Source organism: Rhopalosiphum padi, chromosome 2, assembly GCF_020882245.1.
Source record: "Rhopalosiphum padi isolate XX-2018 chromosome 2, ASM2088224v1, whole genome shotgun sequence".
In the NCBI taxonomy this organism is placed as follows: Eukaryota; Metazoa; Arthropoda; class Insecta; order Hemiptera; family Aphididae; genus Rhopalosiphum; species Rhopalosiphum padi.
In genome coordinates this window covers 83,643,666-83,663,114 of record NC_083598.1, presented here as the reverse complement: position 1 = coordinate 83,663,114, position 19,449 = coordinate 83,643,666, and the positions used below count along the sequence as shown (strand labels likewise).

Below are 19,449 nucleotides of genomic sequence, written 5' to 3'. Positions count from 1 at the left end.
TTTATACTGTGTAATACTTTTATAATAACAATATATACATTTATATAAAGTGACTTAAGTTACTGCGAAGTAAACTAATTAATATTATAGTTATAATTGCGTCTATTGTGTAATATCAATCTATATCTCGTAAAGCTATATAGTATAGGAACATAATTAAATTACAATTTACGAGGTTCCAATAAAAAATTTATAAGTATGAGTGTATAAATAAAAATATAAATATGTAGGACGTAGGCATCTAATTTGTATTTAAACATTCTAATAGAATGTGAGTAGATAATTAAAAAAATAGAGATATACATCGCACATCACTATTTAAAAAAATATAAAATCCATTATAAAATGTTGATGTTATGATAATAATATTTACAAAAAACTATAAATTATTGCATCATCTAAATAATTCACAATTTAACAAATGTTTTGATTTTTATTGTACGTTCGTTTAAAGATTTTATCACATATTTATAAATTTACTGTTCAAAATATAATAGAATAGAATACCTGCATGGCTGCATATAAATGTAGATAATATGTGTTATATACGATAATATCGTTAAGCCGAATGCTACAATTTGTCAAACTTAACTAATACAAAATAAAATTGAGTTTTATTACGTAATATTTAACTCTTTTATAACTAAAAACTTTTCAATAAGCATATTCAGTCCTTAACCTAAAAAAAAAAAAACTTTGCAGATAACAGTAATATAATTAACACAGTGTTAATTTAATTACCTTCCGCGATTTTCTCATAGAATAATATAATATTATAGTAAGTCATTCGATTTTAGCTATGTTTAAACTGGTCCGCATTACGGTCAATTTATTATTATTTAAAATATTAAATTTAATGTTATTTTTTTTTATTCAAACAATCAAGATCACTATATTTCACAATTTTAATAGCAATATTTTAGGCAGTTACTACTAATAATAATACTTAATAATATGGAAATCGAAGAATGCAGTTACGATACAATTCGTAATCGGAAATATTTTTAGAGGGATTTATAACTTTGTAACAAATATTCGAAACCGGACTAAAAGTCCTTGGAAAGTAGAATACTACAAAAACATCGTACGCGTATAAATAATTTATTTTTTATTTTTATATTTATTTTTTAATCTCTTTTATTATTGTTATTAAACCGTCTCGACGGTACTACAAGAGTGACCCACCATGCAAATGCAAAACGGAATGCAAACTTTCACAGTTCCCGGCAGAGGTGCCAGCTGACAAGTCCTACCCCCATGTTTAATAGTGTGCTCGCTGACTACTTGACATAAAATATCTTATGCAACTATATAAATATAATAATATTTAACATATTAAAATATACCCACCCATTACATTTCTGTACACATGTAGGCAGGTAAAACGGTTCGCTTGAGAGCTTATATTCCGAGTTTACGATCGTGTTTTTCTCACAATACGTGACTAGGGGTCATGTGCCGGGCAATGCGCAGAGTATATGAGTATATTTAATTTTTAATGGACATTATTTTATTGTGATCGCGATTATGCAACGTCGTTGGCAACTGGACGTACCGCGTCCTTGGAGGTCATTTTATTATTATTATCATTATTATTGTAACTATTATTTGTTTTTTTTTTTTTTTAAAGATGTTTCACTTTCACTATCAACGGTGACCATCAACCACGACCGGATAAACTGGAGCTTTGTTAGACTGTTCACGAAAAGTCGCAATTAAAGATTCAAATTACCGTATAAACCGCGAGTACTTGATATTTTGGTTATTATTTCCATTGATGGGTACACATCGTTACACGTGAGAATGGTATAATGTAATATACACAACAAAAATCGAATAAATCTTTACCTATTATTTTTTATAAGACGGCGTTTTGTGTATGCAATTTTAAGGTAAGGTTAAAGTCGACCACAAACATAACAATAACAATATTATAGTTTATATTAAATATTATTATTGCATATAGCTATTCAATAATAACAATAACGTTATATATTTTTTTTTTTTTTGACATATTCGCCATACTACGTAGATATATTATGAACGATATATATTTATATTGAAAACCTGTTCGATACGATCGAACTTCAAATATAATAACGCTTGACACCTTTATACATTCTAAATTAAACCCAATTGCATTATTACATGTATGTATAATTATAAATCTAGAAACCTTGAAATCCTATAGTTAGACGAATTTGACAGTCGTAACAACTAGTGTTGATCGCCTAGTATACAGTAGCACGTATATAGTAAAAGACGCATTAACAAATATTTGTGTAATAGTGATAAAGACATGTTTGTTTAACGGGCACTTGATTCATATTAATTAGAAAAGACGTTTTTTCATAAATATATAATGTCATATGAAATGGGTTATTGCCTCGGATTATTACGAAGGACGCGACGGTTGATGTTGTTTATTAAATATTCCTTAAACCGTAAATCATTTTCCACGTTTATAATTTTAACAGGTATTTATTTATGAATGATTATGTAATGACACTATGCATAAAATACAATAAATTATAATATGCTATTTTAAGAACAAATTAATATTATATCTTAACTTTTAATTAAACTAAAATAAGTACGAAAATCGAAAATATTGAATTCACGTGCATAACAGTTAAATAAAAAAAATAAATATCTAAAGAGTAAATACGTTATATATAACGTTATATAGATAGTATATAATAATGTGTATACATTAGGTACGTGGACAAAACTTAAAAATGTTGAGTGTAAAAATAATTAAAGAATCAAGTCTTGTTCGTATTATACGCACTGAAAATGGCAATTTAAAATTCTAGACAACAAAATAATATTGGCCTAAACATACATTATACAAGAACATAACTTTCAAGATTTCACTTATTGTTGCTCAACTGCAGTTATTGTAGATTTTTATTATTATTATATTTAAGATTTGATTATGATATTGTCACTTCAAAATTGTTATAATATTTATTATAATTATATAATATACATTTTTAATTTGCTTAAATATTTGATATACCTATCGATGTAAGAAAAAGTACCACAAAAAAGCAAAATATATAACAATGTACTTACCCTTATTGAAAATTTCACTATCACTGATGACTTCTACAAACTAGCACTGATACCGTCGGTACACTAATATAGTAATAAATATGTTGGGTGCTTCTATACTTTTGTCAAGGTTGTTTTGCCCTACCTCTCTCATCCCTATACCAAGATCATACAGTTACGTAAAGATATCTTGTTAGACAATGATTAACCTTGGATAGATTATAAATTATAATATCTAGATCGGTATAGCAAACAGTTAATCGAATTATGTTTTAAAAAGATCTTCCGTTTGTTTTACTGAAACATCGCTGTCCTATGATAACCCGATAGAAAAATATAGAATGTCTGATATAAACAATAAAATAAAATAAATATATATAGTTTTTTAATAGAAAATAATAGTACACAAAGTCAGAACAATTTAAGTATTTGTATTTAATGTTTTGATTGTTTACGTTAAAAAGTAAAACCTCGAAATTTAAGCTATAAATTTATTGAAATGTAATATTGCTATTTTTAAACTATGCTTAATGGTCATAAATATATGAATTATATTAACTGTTACATTTTTATTACCTATCTGTATAATTAATATGTATCTTTAATCTTCAAGTATATAATACTAAAAAAGAAAAACAATTATAAATAGGTTATAGATGAACTAGTTTAAAAAAATGTAAAAATGATTTTAAAACTCCAAAAAAAAAATATAAAATTAACTTTGTATTTAAAAAAATTAAAAAACATAAATGGATAGATTTAAATTGCTAATAAAGTTTATCAATACCTACATAGATATACAAGTATAAAAGTTAAAATATAAGTTTTTTGATTTAATTTAATTTTTTATACGTCATATTCTTCTACCAGATGGTGAACTACGATAAAAATGGTTTTATGACCATTTTCAAAGTTAAAATTTACAAAATTTACATAATATTTTATATTTTAATTGTTGGGTTTAAACATTAAATGACAATAGCTCTTTTAAGTAACAATAATCATATATTTTTAATTTAAAATAAACGTGTTTATGTAAAAAAAATGAAAAATATCTTAGATGCGTAAGGCAATATCCATAAAAATACAAAAAATATTTTTCAAAAAAAAAATCATATTATACAATGTTTGACAATGAAACAAATTTGTAGCTTCGTTACAGGTTAACATTGCAGGAATAGCAGTTATAAAAAAAAAATGCAAAAGTATCACAAATCTTATTCCTGAAAAAAATACTGCGTAGGTTATTTTCGTTTTTTACATTTAACTACAACAAAATTAATTTAATACATCAACAAATTAATAGAAAAATAAGTGGATCAGTATGTAAATATTAACTATAAAATTATATATATTCTATTACAATAAATACAATAATTACAAAACTCTCTCTTCGTTTAAGAAAAAATATCATTAAAATATCGTTTTATATAGGTGGTGCTTGAACTAAAATACATATGGTTATATGTTTCACGAGGTCTTTGGGAAATCAGCCCATTTGTTTAAGTTTAATGGTGGAATAATTCCGCTACGACAGGGTACTCTAGGATTTCTGTAAGAAGACAGGTTAATTAAAATAGTTATTATTTAATGAAATTATAAAAATTCCAAAACCTAATATAGTATTGAATTATATTTTCATGTGAATTACTTTCCAAAATAAAAATTATGTTACTAAATGTACGATATTTTAATCGGACTAATCGTTCTAATTTATTTTAAATTAATTACCGTTTTGTATTTAATTAAATGGGATTATATAGTTTTTAAATAACTGCGAATTGAGAGAGATCAGAAAAATATTTCTCATTTTAATGTAATTTAAATTAAAATTATTAAATTTTTTAACTAATTATTAATTAGTAACTATTGAAGGTCACATTTTTTTTATAATTATTTTTCTAACGAAATGTAAAACACATACAGAATACTATATTATATTAACTAATATATTAAACACTTAAATGAATAATTTCTTGATATTTTTTCAGATTTTAAAATGCAAGATATGTAAATTAAACACATATTATTATTTTTATTACAGAATTGAAAAATTCAAATTCTTCATAATTTATTAAAACATTTAATTTTACCTACTATATTATTCAATTTAAAAACAAAACAATAAAATTATAATGTATAACAGTATAATTTTTTGTTGTTGATTATAAATTTATTTTAAATCATTTAAAATCATATAATGATATAAATAATATTAAATGTTATTTATGTTAGATATTAAAAAAGTTAGAGTTGAGTTATTTTATTAGAAATAATTTAATATTGTAGACTTGTGGTTGATATTTTGATAATATAAAATTTAAAATTAAAGTGTATCTAAATATTTCTTACATTTCATGATCAGGAAGAACGATTGGCCATAGCTGAATAGTGTCGATTAAATCAGTGTTATCGCATAATACTCGGGCTAATCTTGTTTTTCGGATTTCATGTAATTGATCTAAAGTAAATATTATGAAAAATCGTATTTGTAATGATTATTTTTTAAATTCTAAGTGGATAATTTGTATTTATATTCTTAAATACCTGGAGTAAACGAAGATGGTTGATTTGGCAGTTCGTACCAAAAACGATCACCTCTTCTGGCATAGCTAAATTGAGTAGCCAAAATACAAGAAAAAACTGGACCTGCCATGCTTCCTGGTAATGGTTTTTCGGATACACCACCAGACCATAAATCTACATCTTCTGGAGATCTGTTAGAATTAAATTAATTTTATAAATGATATCTTTTAGCTTGTAATTTTTTACTTACTCGTAAATTGTTGAATATCGATGAATAGTAGAGTTAGGCATATCTCCAGACAAAGTTTGAAATAAATTAGACGCCGGTAAGCCACAAAATTTTCTAATACAAATACAATTTGTATTTCAGTAAAAATAGTATAGTTTAAATATTTAAATTCAAAATTAATTTTGGTTTATTAAGTGTAAATTTATATGATTAATAGATTTTATATAATGGCATTCACCACGACAATATAATATAGTATAGAATAATTTCAACTAGACCTAAAATCAAGTATAAACAATAAACATCATTAACTTCGTAATAGAAAAAAATGATACAACTTAATTTAAGTTGATTGACCAATCGTGGTTTTCTATATGTTTATAAAAGGAACCATTAGCTAATTATAGATTTATTCAATTTTTGTACTAATATTATTTAAATGAATAAAGAGAAAATCCAAAACATTTTTCATTTTTACAAACAGACAAGATATTTTTTTAATTAATTTTTTTTTCGAGATAATAAAAGTTTTTTTCTAATTTTTAAGTCCTCTAAGACCTTACAATATGAATATATGTGCATATTAAATTTTATGAGTAATTAAAATATTTTTAAAGTCATAATGCTTATTTTATTTTATAAGGGTGAAATTTTTCGAAAAAACCAAAATAGATATATTTAAAAAGAATAAATTATGTCGATTTTTAATACATTATGACTTGCAGGTTACCAATCTGAGCTTTACTGTTGTATTTTAAATTGATTATAATGTAAATAATCAATTATAACGATCTCTCAGTTCCCACTAATATTGTTTATAAACTTAACAATTATAATTTGAATCAGTTGATGTTCGCATCTATTTAGGAATTCTTTAACTTAGAATTATAAAATGTAAGATATCTAACAACAGTATTTAACAACAATTAATGAAGTATTATTATATTACATTTCTTAGAATAATTATGTATAGAAAACATTTTACACTATAATCAATTAATCATAAAACAATATTTTACCTGTATTCCATGTAGCCGGGTAAACCGAAGTCTCTGCCTCTCTGGATATTAAATGCTACTAAGTCTACTCCAAACCTATTACCAGGTTTCTTGAACAACGCATTCGTTACCTCCTGAGTTATTGAATCGTCCATAGCCTGAGCCACTTGATTAGTTAACCCCATTATATACTCATCAAGAACTCCAACTCTATACAAATCGTATGGACGGCGGATAAGATCAGACAATTTTTTAGAAGCTAAATTAAGATGAATTAAAAATTGTTTAGTATTTTTATTTATCTTATAATATATATATATATTCATTTTGATTTATACTTATTTACCGATAAATTTATGAGCTCTGCTCCATCTTTCAATTGAAGTCGGTAAAAATGTGTGACCAATTCTGAGAGCTGCTGCTGAAAATTCGGATAAGATGTTGGGGTTAACATTCGGGTCATAACCATCCCAATAGCCCTAAATAAAAATGTATATTTACTTTTGTAATTATTTTATTAGTATTAGTTAAGATAATTATTTATAATTTAGTTTGATATTAGCTGATAACCAGTGATACACCCACACAAAAAAATATTAATATAACTAAAACTAAATATTATTACAGTGATTTAACTATATATAAATAATATACGATAAATTTAATTTATATTAAACAATAATTAGTAGGTACTCCAAAAAATTCGATAGTGTGCCAAATTATGTAATTTATATATTGAATGTACTAAATAATCTGTAATTATTTTCAGAAACACAAAAACATTCAGCTTGTAGTTAAACAAATAACAATTAAAAAGTGAAAAATTTTAAAATATTTACAAAACTTGTATATCTTGATATGGATTTGTGTAAATGAATGTAATATATTTATTTTAAATTTAAATAGACATTTTGTATAATTATGAGTTATTTATGTAAGTATAAACATTACCAATTTACCAATCATTGACACTCAAATTTAATTTAAATATAGCATGTACAGTCTATACAAGTACTTTTACATATTATTGCTAGATATGTGGGTTTATGCAGTTTAACAAACTAACATCGTTCGAATTAAAATTATTTTTAACTCTTATATTAAGTTTAAACATTATTTTATTTATTTATAAATAATATAGTTTCATTCAAAATGTATTTAACATGTTATTAAATTATTATTTTAGTCCTTAAAATAATAAATCCTGAATTATAAAAATTTAATTTGTTTAAAATTAATATTATATTAAGTTATTTAAATTACTTCTTTTTGTAACAGTAGTCCAAATTTTTCCATAACTCCTTTTCCAAGTAATATAGGCAAAAACTCGTTATAAGCTATGTGCTGAATTTCTGCTATAACGATTCGTCTCGCTTCTTGAAAAACAGTTTCGTCATCCCAATGTGGATTAATTCTACCAAACTCTTTTGCTATTCTATTATGCTCTCTTGCCCATATTATATGCATAGTAGCAAGCACGAGTTGTTCATTTACTCGAACTTCTCCTGTAAATTAAAAATTATATAGGTATACATTTTTTTTTTAAATACTAATATAAATGGTAGGTATGATATGTAAAATATTTAAATATAAAACTATTATTTAATTATAGAAATTAAGATAATTTATTGTACCAGCATCAAAACAATATTGTGAACGGTTCAATCTAGTACATCCTTCATCAGGATCTTTAAGTCTCAATGGCAACAAATCTTTTAATCCGTAATCAATAAACGCTGGGTTCATACGAAGTAAGCCTCCATAACCGGATCTTAAATGCCTATAAAAAATCAAAGACAGTTACAAATTGTTCAATAATAATTATAGTTTACATTTTGAAGCTAAGAACAATAGTATACCACAACATTACAATACATTGTTTTATTAAATTTGATTTTGGCATAATTATTCTAATGGGGGTATCGCTTTATTTCAATATTTGAAAGTCGAAAACATGCCTAAACTATATACCTATAAAAGAATTTCGACAAATTCCTAACTTTAAATGATTATAAAAATAAAACTATAACTAGGTATGTATTTTTAATATTTTTATCTTTTATGTAAATATAAGAATAACTTTTGTGGAAACTTGTATTAAATTTTCAAGAATTTTAACCTATAGGTTAAAATAGTGAATAATTTTTTTATTGACATTTATAGAGAAATAATTCTAAATTACATGTTTTAAATTGTATCGTTCAATGAAAATGATAATCTAGCATTTGGTAAAAATTTCAAATATCTATTGTAATTATTTTTTTTGAAATACAATAAGTTACTAAAAATTGTTTAAAGAGAAATAATTATTTTATGTCTGAATATTAAATGTTGTGAACATTTGAACTTAAAATGCTCATACAAAATTAATTTAGCTAAGTATTTAAAGAACCTTCTTTTAATTTTTAAGTCTTATAGATATAAGAACTAAAATGTTTATGAATTCTTATTACAAAATAATTTATTAATTTTCGCCATTACTATGATTTTCATTAAAATTCTAACTACGCTTACAAAAAAGATGTTGTAACTTTCGATCTTTGATATTTTTCAATTAAGAAATTAATAACTCATGACGAACTTTGTATTTATTTTTCAAGCGTTTCTACACAACAAATAACTTTAATTGACATTTAAAAAAAAAAAAAAAAAAAAAAAACATTTTTATGTCTGTAAATAGTTCAAAGATAGTTTAAATATTTTAATAATTTTATCATAAATAAAAAACAATAATATAAACATTTGGTGAAAATTTAAGTATCTACGGTTATTCGTTTTTGATTTACATAAAAAAAAACAAAATCGAAATTGTTAAAAATTGGATTTGAGTAAAAATTATATTAATGTTAATAAGAAGTTCATTACCTAGCATAATCTTCAGTCACACTATAAACTGTATTTGCGTCTATTACTCCTGTCAATGTGTTGAACGGTAACCTTGAACCTAAAAATAACAATGTAAATTTTTAAATTGCATTAGTTTACAATATTACTATATTACGACGGAATAATACAATACTATATAACTCGGTTAACAAATTCTATAAACACTATTTTTTAACGTCTATTTATCTAACATTATTTACGTCATGCTGATTTATAATAACTAATCAAATATTAATTTAGATCCTGAGCAAAGAAAATATTTATTTTGCATCGCTTATACATTCTATTTTCTATTTTTATTTATTTTTTTGGTTCTTAGAAACAGTGCTAAAAAAGATAAAAATATTCAATTTTTAAATATCTATATATTATTTTACTTAATGTTCCAATAAGAAGTTAAATAAAACTATGGACATACTCTCTTACCTAAACGACATCCTGGTCTAACTGATGGAAAAGCTCTGACAAAATCGATACATTTTACATTAAATTTACTATAAAAGTAATCATCATCAGGAACAGGTATTTCGTTGCAGTAAGGATTTTTTAAGTGCGGAGGTCGATTACAGCATTCTTCTGGTTCATTCTTTGTAATTGGGTCTATAAAAAAACATGGTATTTATTCAAATTTGGCTATTTATTAATTAATTGTTTTAAAAAATGATTGTTTCCTGTAGTTGATTACCAAACAACTCATATATTGCAGGTAATCGTTATTGTACTTTAAATTAATTTAATTTATCGCTTAAAACCTTTTTAAGCTAAGATTTTACCAGCAGGCGTTCCCGTGAGTGTGAAATCGTGATCCATAAACTGGCCAAAAGCGACCAACATAACGGTAGCCGCATGTTCGTGGTATCCCTCGTCGGGATGCATTGTTCTGGACACTACTCTAGCTGTCGGTAGATCTCGATTATTGAGGCTGCTGACTTTTGGTCCACTCATGCCGTCCGAAAACAACGGTCCAACTAGTCTCGAAAATGGTGTATTGGTAGCGCCCCACGTCGGATGCTTAACGTTATTACATAGACCATCATATCTCCTGTACTTTCCCGGTCTGCACTCGACGTTGGACAAGAACGTCGGACACACCTCTCCGATCAAAGTTCTCGACGTATCTATTTGAGGCAATCCCTTTTCTACTTCTTCGTAAGAAAGTCCATAGCTGTAATATTGTAAACATAATATGATGTTTATGAATGCCTCGATAATCATTGCAATGTGTTCGCGCGCGGGTATGCGAGTACACCTTACTTTTTAGTCAATTGTATGGATATATCCAACAATAGTTCGCCAACAGATGCCAATTCTTGAGCTGTCCACTTATCTTTATTTGTTTGTGCCACATCTGAAAAATTGAGTATTGGTATCAATCATCCTTCACAATAATTCAATGTTACCATTGCTAATTTGCCAATGTAATTTGTGACTGTGATAGAACTTAGAGTTATTACACATGTAAGTATATCATATGGTTCGAAAATCTGAGTCATCATATATAACGGCTGCAGTATGTTTTTTAATGTCATCTAATAACGCGACACATTTGAGCACAAAATAATAATATGTTTGAGGCTCTATTTTTCTCTTATATTACATGTTTGAGTACTATAAAAATATATATTATGAGTTTTTTGTACCTAATTAAATATAAGTATAAAGTATATACCTTTTCATACATTTTTATCATTTATATTGTTACTGTATTCATTACACTATCTATATAATTTTGACGTAACACGTATTATAAATATTATTAAATTAATTATTTATTAATATTATATTACAAATATATAGTTAATACTATTATATTATGATATATTCCAGATTATGTAACTTAAATATTTCCTAAAAAAAGTTATATATTTATTAATCTTTAATAATGAGATGTGGTAAATTTTTACATTTAAGTCTTTAAGGAATATCGAGTGTATAAACCTTATGTGGATATTGAATATTGAACATTTAATAGTGCCCATTAGTGCTGAATTGATTTAAAATTTGAATTAAAAGTTACCCTTATCTTACAATACGCGATTAAAAATATCATTCATCTATTATTTTTTTTTTCGAGTTTTAAATATACATTTTTTTAATTTTATTTTCATCATACAATATTATATAATACTCTCTATTTACTTAGGATGTTTTATATCCATAATAGAATTTATCCGAGGTTGATTTCAATTATCATAAAAGTTTTTATTGCAATTCCATCTATTTTTGGCTATCAATTAAATACCTATTTATCAATCATTATAGGCATTACAATATCTAAGCAAATGCAAATTAATAATCAGATTCTTCAATCATAAATATCAACTATCGAGTTAAACCGGTTGTGAAAATTGCATACACCTTTCACTAGTAATAGTGTATAGAGTTCATAAATAGTATCATTTATTCTGCTTGTATGCGGAATGGAAAATATTACGATAGCTTTAAGCTTTTTATTAATATACTATACTGTATCTATACTATAACCCAACTGCAACCGGATAAAAATTATCTATTATTAACTACGACGTTTATCGATTGGTTGAGTGTAATTATTTCATAAGAAATCGATTTTGTTTATTATTTAGGTTTACCTAAATAAAATAAATATGCCTAATCTTACAATAAATGTAAATAACAATGATTTTCATATCGGCGATTTTAGTTATTCTATAGACATTTTTTTTTTAATACCTGTAAAAACAAGACAATTATTTTTTCTTCCGCGTAACAAATGGCAATCATAAAGTGAACCAAAAACTAAGCTCTCGTAGTTTAAGGACAACAATTGTCTTTGTGTCAACATTTGGGGGTTGAGTTTTGGGATAAACATTAGTTACTATGTTCTCCTGGTCCTGGTAAAATATCGTTGAATTAGTTCGATTGTTTCATGTATTACCCCGGACAGATTAATAACTAACAGACAGGGACTTCAATTTTATTTGTATAAATATCGGAAAGAGCAAAATTGTAACTAATAATATTGTAGTATTAAAAGTTAAATTTATGGTCAGTTTTTATATATTTTCTTTTTTTGAAAACATTACAATTTTTAATCTATTTATTAGTAAATACAAAGCTAATTTTTATTCAGCAGTTTCTTGTAATTTTTTTGTATTCAAATACTTACTAATTCTTTTTCTGGCATCTATGTATGCTTGGTTGACTGCTTCATAAGTGATACATTGTCCTGGTTGACCCATGCCTCTAATGAATAAAAAATAATAAATATAGTATGATACAATAATGTTACATCTTCAAACGTGGTGGTATTATAATACAGTTAATTTTTACCTATAAATATTAGGTATAGTTTTTATATATTAGTATAACAATAAAACACATTCATGATTAAGGGGCAGCCACACCTACATTTAATTTCTCTGTCTACATTACACATAATATAGGAACAAGGAGATTCCGTATTTTCACGGTTACAAATCTCTGATTCGGTTTAAGACAATAGTACCTATAGTATATATTTTATAAAGAAGAATATTTCCTGTGCATTGATCAGAGAGATTTTTTTATATTTTCATTTTTAAATAAGCTATTAATGGTTAAAAATAATCGTGATTAATTTAAATTAAAACATGTGAATTTTTACCATAATAGTTTTAGTTAATATTTACAACCTTAAAAATACATATACTGAAAAATTAAAAATCTAGATACTTACAGTGGGCCCCCTCTTAATGTATTAGAATTGAAATCAAAAAAACTAGTCCTTCCTGAACCAGTTAAATGTAGTGCACATTCGCCATCCAAAGATTGAGTTGTTCCAAAAGTACATAGTGTCAGTACTAAACTGACAGTTATAAATACTCTGAAACAAATTATAATAATGATCTCGAGTACTAAAACATTTTTAATCATCTATTATTATAAATGCGTATTATATTTAAGGTAATCATATCTCTAATAGACTTTAACTTTATTTTTTACAAGGCAAAGTTCTTAAGAATAAAATGTTTATGAACACTAGTGTTCTAAATACTCTTGTGTATGCCTGTGTATATAAACTATGCTTATCCATAAAGTATATAATATTATCAAGGACTGTTTAAGAATATTTGTAGGTAATAAAGGCACAATCAAGGATTAATTTAAAGTACTACGTTTTTGCATTTCAAATAATTAAAGTTATTTACTGTGTATTAACCAATTTAATTTTTAAAAATATTTAATAACGATGTTTAGTTCTTAAGCATAAGCCAAACGTTCTTATTTACACAATTTATTACAAAATTAGTAATTTTGTTTACTTTTTTCAGTAGGTACTATAATGAAATTTTATACTTATAGTTATATAAATAGCTTAAATTTTGCAAAGTTTAAATCACATAATTTATTTTATTCTCAAATTATCATACCTTACAAGTTGTAACTCGTTAATTACATATTAGTAATTAAATATTTAATTAGTATGAGCATTTTAATTATCTATTTTTTAGAATCCTCATACATTTTTTATCTATAATTTACATTGTATAATATCCTTATTAATTTATTTATATAAAATATATTATAGTAATAATAATGTAGTTAAATATATTATACAACAATAAGCTATTAACAACTCAAATTTTTGTAAAATCTTAAACAAAGAATTGAATATAATTCAGTTTGCTATGGTTTTTATAACAAGAATCTATACAAAAAAGAAAATATTTTTGTATCAAATAAATGACGGTTTTAAATAGTTTTTTAAAATATTTAAATAAATTAATAATAATTTATATTCTATACTGCTTTTAATTTTAATATCGTAATTATTGATAGCACGACAATGTTTTGATAAGAAAAAAGAACTTGATTTGAATAAATAGTAAATAGTTCATCTTTAAATTAATTAATTAACTTTTTTAAAGCAATAAATAATATAACATTTATTTTCATCATACCTATAATATATTTGCATAGCATCTAGCAAAAACACATGTTATGACCAACCTATTATAGACACGATTATTGAGAATATCAACATCTTAAATCCAAATGAACTCTATGACCTGCTGTTATTTATAACCTAATAGTAATTGGGAATTTCACGAACACTGTTATTATAATAAATATATATATTCACTAACTATTTAAGGTATAGCAAAAACATCATTTCATAAAATTTTATGGTATAGAAATGAAGTCAATTTTGAAAACATATAAACAGAAATTTTAAATTAGTATGACTGCAGTCATAACTCATAATTACATATTTTACGCATTACATTTTACTAAAATATAAGTTAATTAATTCCTAATATTTGTTACAAATTATTGATACATCGTAGTTTTTTATGTAGCAACTTTAAATTCTTGTCTGTATATTTAACAGTAAGCCAAAATCGTAAGAACGTTTCAATTGATTCAACTATTTTAAATACTATATTTTGGGTTCATCCACACATCCAATTACATTACTCATCATTATTATGTTTATAATAATGCGGGCTATATTTGAATAGGATGCTGACAAATCATAATAACCACTATAACTTATAGGATTCTATACAATATACATATATATAATGGAAATTCGCCTTACAAAAAGTGGTGCTAAACTCAAACAGACCATCATTAAGTACATATAGGTATAATCATAATTGTTACTCAAAGTTCAAGGTAGGTTACGATGGGTGTGTGGTTTATTATGACTATAACTGCACCATACTATTTCATATTATCTTAAGTGTACCCACATATTTAAATACAAAAATATACCACGGCTTATAATGCGAAATGTTAAACATAACTGAAATTAAATAAACTTGACGTTAGCTATAATAATAATAATAAAATTATCTAAAAAATACACACCAAAATAAATTCCATATTGTTCTTGAAATATTTACGTATTATCGGCGATTTATATTAAATACAAAAAAATCACAAGTATTACGTCATTTAAAGACTGTAACTATTACCCTGTGACCATTAAGCGCTCATCTCCACAAATGCTCAGTAATTAATATTAATCTTTATAGCCATGCATGCATGTAATATAAAATGAAACGCTTGTACAAGAACCAAGATTAGTAATATCAATATCCATTGTCTTAATTTTTTTTTTTTTTTTTTAATGTTTTGCATCGTACTTGTGAGAAGTACCTAATTATAATGATTAATATGTCTGGCAGTCTAGCTACTATCTACAATAAGAAATAATAATATAAATTATATTAATTAAACATTGCGTAAAACTGCTATTAATACGACGTGCGTATTAATACGTAACAAATACTAATAATGAATGAATAATATGAAAAATAGCAGTGTTTTTCAACAAAAAACGTATCGAATATAAAGTATATGTGCTGTAAGTATAAAATTATATACTACTATAGACATATTTTGTTAATTATTATGCATGTTGTATAATTTAATTCGAAGATATAATAAGATTACAATTAAATAATAAGGATCTATGAAATTAAATCGTAATTACTAATTAGTAATATTTAGTTAGGAGAATTAGTTTTTTAATTTACCACAAAAAGCCACTATTGACTAATAATATTGTAATAATAAATTTATAATGTTTTAAATTGTACTATAAAGCATTGTGTTTTAATGAAAATAATAAGAATAAAAACTAAGATGTTGTCAATTTTCAAAATAATAAATAAATTAAGTACTACATACCAGATAACACTATAGAATAAAATATATTTAGATTATTTAATTCTTCAAAACTATGATAATAATAAATTTAAACTATACTAAAGTATGTAACCATACAATTGTTATTTTAATAACTCACGCTAAACTTGGGCTGTTTTACATATTGTAAATTAATTATTATTATATATTAAAAATAGTTATAAATATTTATCAATGTTTTACTTGGGTGAGATTTCACGATTTGCAAAATACATAAAAATATTTCTGTGTAAGAGGTACTGTATGTCAATACTCAATAAAGAAGAATTTAATTTACTTTTTAACTTTAATTATATAATTATATTGTTATAATAATTGTAAGTAATTGACCATCTACAGAGAAAGTGGGTACCAATATAGAAAGGAATAATATATTTTAGTATTGTATAAATAGCAGTAATGGTAAATTATGGTTTTCTATTATATTACTGTAATTCCTTTAGTAAACTTATATTTTTATTAAAATTATAACAGTTAACAGGTATAGTATAGTAAAATTATAGTGATACAAATTTATTTTTAGAAAGAGGCCATTTATTAATTATAACGACAATTTACTTTCAGTTTAATAATAATTTTCTAAAACTGGTCACGATTCATAATGTCAATTGGCAATAATTATGCTTTAACCTGCAGCATGAATTACCTGAAAACATGTTGATAGGACATTATGGTATGACGACAAGTCCTATTTTTCTCCTGCACTGTATTAAAGAAAGATCATTATGAAGCATGACGTTTGAGAACCGAGAATAAAATCCGGAAGTACTTGTTTAATATATGAAATATATTGTACATTTTATTTACTTTTGATTTTTTTATGTTTATTTAATCAGATAGTTTAACTTAAGTATATGCAGTTTTGGTAATCAATTCATAAAAGAGTTAACGGGTGTCTATATATAATATAAATACAATTATCAAGTAGAATGTCCTAAATCTAAATCGTATAATGATTCTTTTGGAAGAAATTACTAATAAGTTAAAAAAGATATAATAAACCAAATAAAAATTGTGTATGAAATACACATAAAATACAAGTAAAATTGATAGTTTTTATATTATTATTAGCTTTAAAGTTCGGTATTTTTCACAGGTTAAAACTAATATATATTTCTATCGTTCTCTGTTTTGTTTCAGTTGATATATCAGGAATGGGCAACTTGCAGTCTGTGTACCTTTTTTTATCTGGCCCTTGCTATATTTTCAAATTAATTTATTAAATTGTATTTTATTATCTTTATAAAATAAAGATTTTATAAATTGTTATAATGTTTATCGCAAAACGTAGATATAAATTATTCAAAGATATTAGTATCAGTCAAAGTAATCATTACCAATATAATTTTGATCATAAATGTAAGATTCTAAGATTTGTTTTTTTTTTCTAACTTTGTAAAAATATTTATATTATATGCCATATTTCTACTAAATAATGATAATAATAATAATAATAATAACAATAATAATAATAATATATACTATATAATCAATGGCAACCATTTAAATAAACAAAAAAAAATATTCTATTTTTGTGAACCTTAACTAAATTCATTAACAACTATAACGACCTACATACAGATTGAAAAAAACTATAAACACCATTCGAATCTCGTAAAATTAATAAGACATTATCCCTGCATGTATTGAAAATATATATGTCTTGGTATTATAAATTTAGATATTTTAGAATATAGCAAGATTGCGTTCAGTTGAATGAATTTTGTTTTATTAACTTTAATATTTATGCAAATTATCGATCTATTATCAAAGTTAAGAAATATTATCTGTGCTTAAGGTTTTTTTTTGATATTTTAATTGTTTAATAAGATATGAGTATTGCAAATATTATAAGATAAAGATGCTCATATCTAGTTTTTAAATTAAATTATTAAAAAAATCCAACGCTTAAGCACAGATAATTTTCTTATCTTTAACTTTGATAATGGATCAATTAACACTAATAATAAAAAAAAAATAATATGGAATTTGGTTCTACTGAACGAAAATTGGCCGTGTTATATTTACATGTTTATAAGATGGAAACAACATATACTGGAGCAGTGTCCTCTTAATTCATACAACTCTTGATCATAACGGTTGAGTCAATTTTGAGTTTATAGTCTTATATAAAATAAATATTAATTTTAAATATATGAATAGATATACCTCAATTATATGACATACATAGTAAATAAGTACTTAAAATAAGTGTGATGTATCGTGATCATGTATTCGTGTATGTTATAAAAAATAATTAACATGTGAATCAATATAATATATACCTATTTTTAAATAATAGTATAAAATATTTCCTAATTTCCTACTTAAAAAATAATTCAATTTATCAAAGCGGATAACATTTTTTTTTTTGCAGTACCACATGCGTATATTCTTTCTAATTATATTTTTAACATTATCGTATAAAACATACAAGTGTATTACTTATACATTAAACTCCTAATTATATTATTGATACAAAATTATTGCCAGAACTTACCTGTCCATCAAAGTTTTTATGAATATCGCTCAACAAAATGTATTCAATGTTGTCTGTTACGTATCAGATGCATATGTGCACAGATAAAGAGACAATCTGAAAGACCAACATCTTTCCCACGAAAAATTTCCACCACTTTTTTTATATGACAAAATTACTAAATACCTTTCACTATTGGTCAAGGATACCTCGGAAAATGAATGACATAAAATTAGTATATGTAAAATGTGAAAGAAAATTGTCATTCCCAATGTTATTATTAAAATTAGCACCATTATCAATTATACCATATTTATATTCAAAATCATTATTAATTTAAAGCATTAGTGTAATCTTATATTATTTCGAACACTTGTATAATTTGCATTAATACTAATTATACTAATACCAAATGATTTGTTCGTTAAATTGAGAATAGTATTTATGTTATATTTAGAGTATTCATTATACAAAAACATGAAAAATTTTTTTGAAGAAAGATCAAAGAAGTATTATAATTCAATAAATACAATGTTTTGAAAATCAAATTATTTTCTGTAAAAATTATTTATTAGTTATTACTGGTTTAATTGCAATAATACATGATATAAATTGTT

At 24.3% G+C, this 19,449-nt stretch overlaps 2 protein-coding genes across 3 annotated transcripts in view; both read right to left on the bottom strand.

Annotated features, from left to right (window-relative positions):
* Nucleotides 1–3,157, bottom strand: part of LOC132920220 (uncharacterized) — a 34,882-nt gene extending 31,725 nt beyond the window's left edge. Inside the window, exon 1 of one of the 2 annotated variants that reach the window (XM_060982440.1) lies at nucleotides 3,079–3,157. The gene's annotated coding sequence lies outside the window, so the exon portion shown is untranslated. The remainder of the gene's footprint in view (nucleotides 1–3,078) is intronic. The other variant, XM_060982443.1, reaches the window with a different exon arrangement.
* Nucleotides 3,158–4,064: 907 nt separating this feature from the next.
* LOC132921072 (chorion peroxidase-like) lies at nucleotides 4,065–18,925 on the bottom strand. The gene is made up of 15 exons (XM_060983902.1): nucleotides 18,854–18,925; nucleotides 13,373–13,519; nucleotides 12,824–12,900; nucleotides 10,951–11,044; nucleotides 10,470–10,861; nucleotides 10,123–10,296; nucleotides 9,676–9,754; nucleotides 8,445–8,590; nucleotides 8,074–8,315; nucleotides 7,157–7,289; nucleotides 6,832–7,069; nucleotides 5,834–5,926; nucleotides 5,605–5,774; nucleotides 5,410–5,518; nucleotides 4,065–4,609 (listed from the first exon to the last, which is right to left on the bottom strand). The coding sequence occupies exons 1-15, from the start codon at nucleotides 18,859–18,861 to the stop codon at nucleotides 4,528–4,530; spliced, it is 2,184 nt and encodes a 727-aa protein (XP_060839885.1). The 5' UTR covers nucleotides 18,862–18,925; the 3' UTR covers nucleotides 4,065–4,527.
* Between the last annotated feature and the right edge of the window lie 524 nt (nucleotides 18,926–19,449).

What these genes read in the sequence shown, in the direction of transcription:
- LOC132921072 (XM_060983902.1), bottom strand. An exon ending in AGATGCCAGAAAAAGAATTA is followed by an intron (nt 11,045 to 12,823) that starts GTAAGTATTTGA and finishes TCAATTTTTCAG; the next exon opens with ATGTGGCACAAACAAATAAA. An exon ending in CAGAGCTCATAAATTTATCG is followed by an intron (nt 7,070 to 7,156) that starts GTAAATAAGTAT and finishes ATCTTAATTTAG; the next exon opens with CTTCTAAAAAATTGTCTGAT.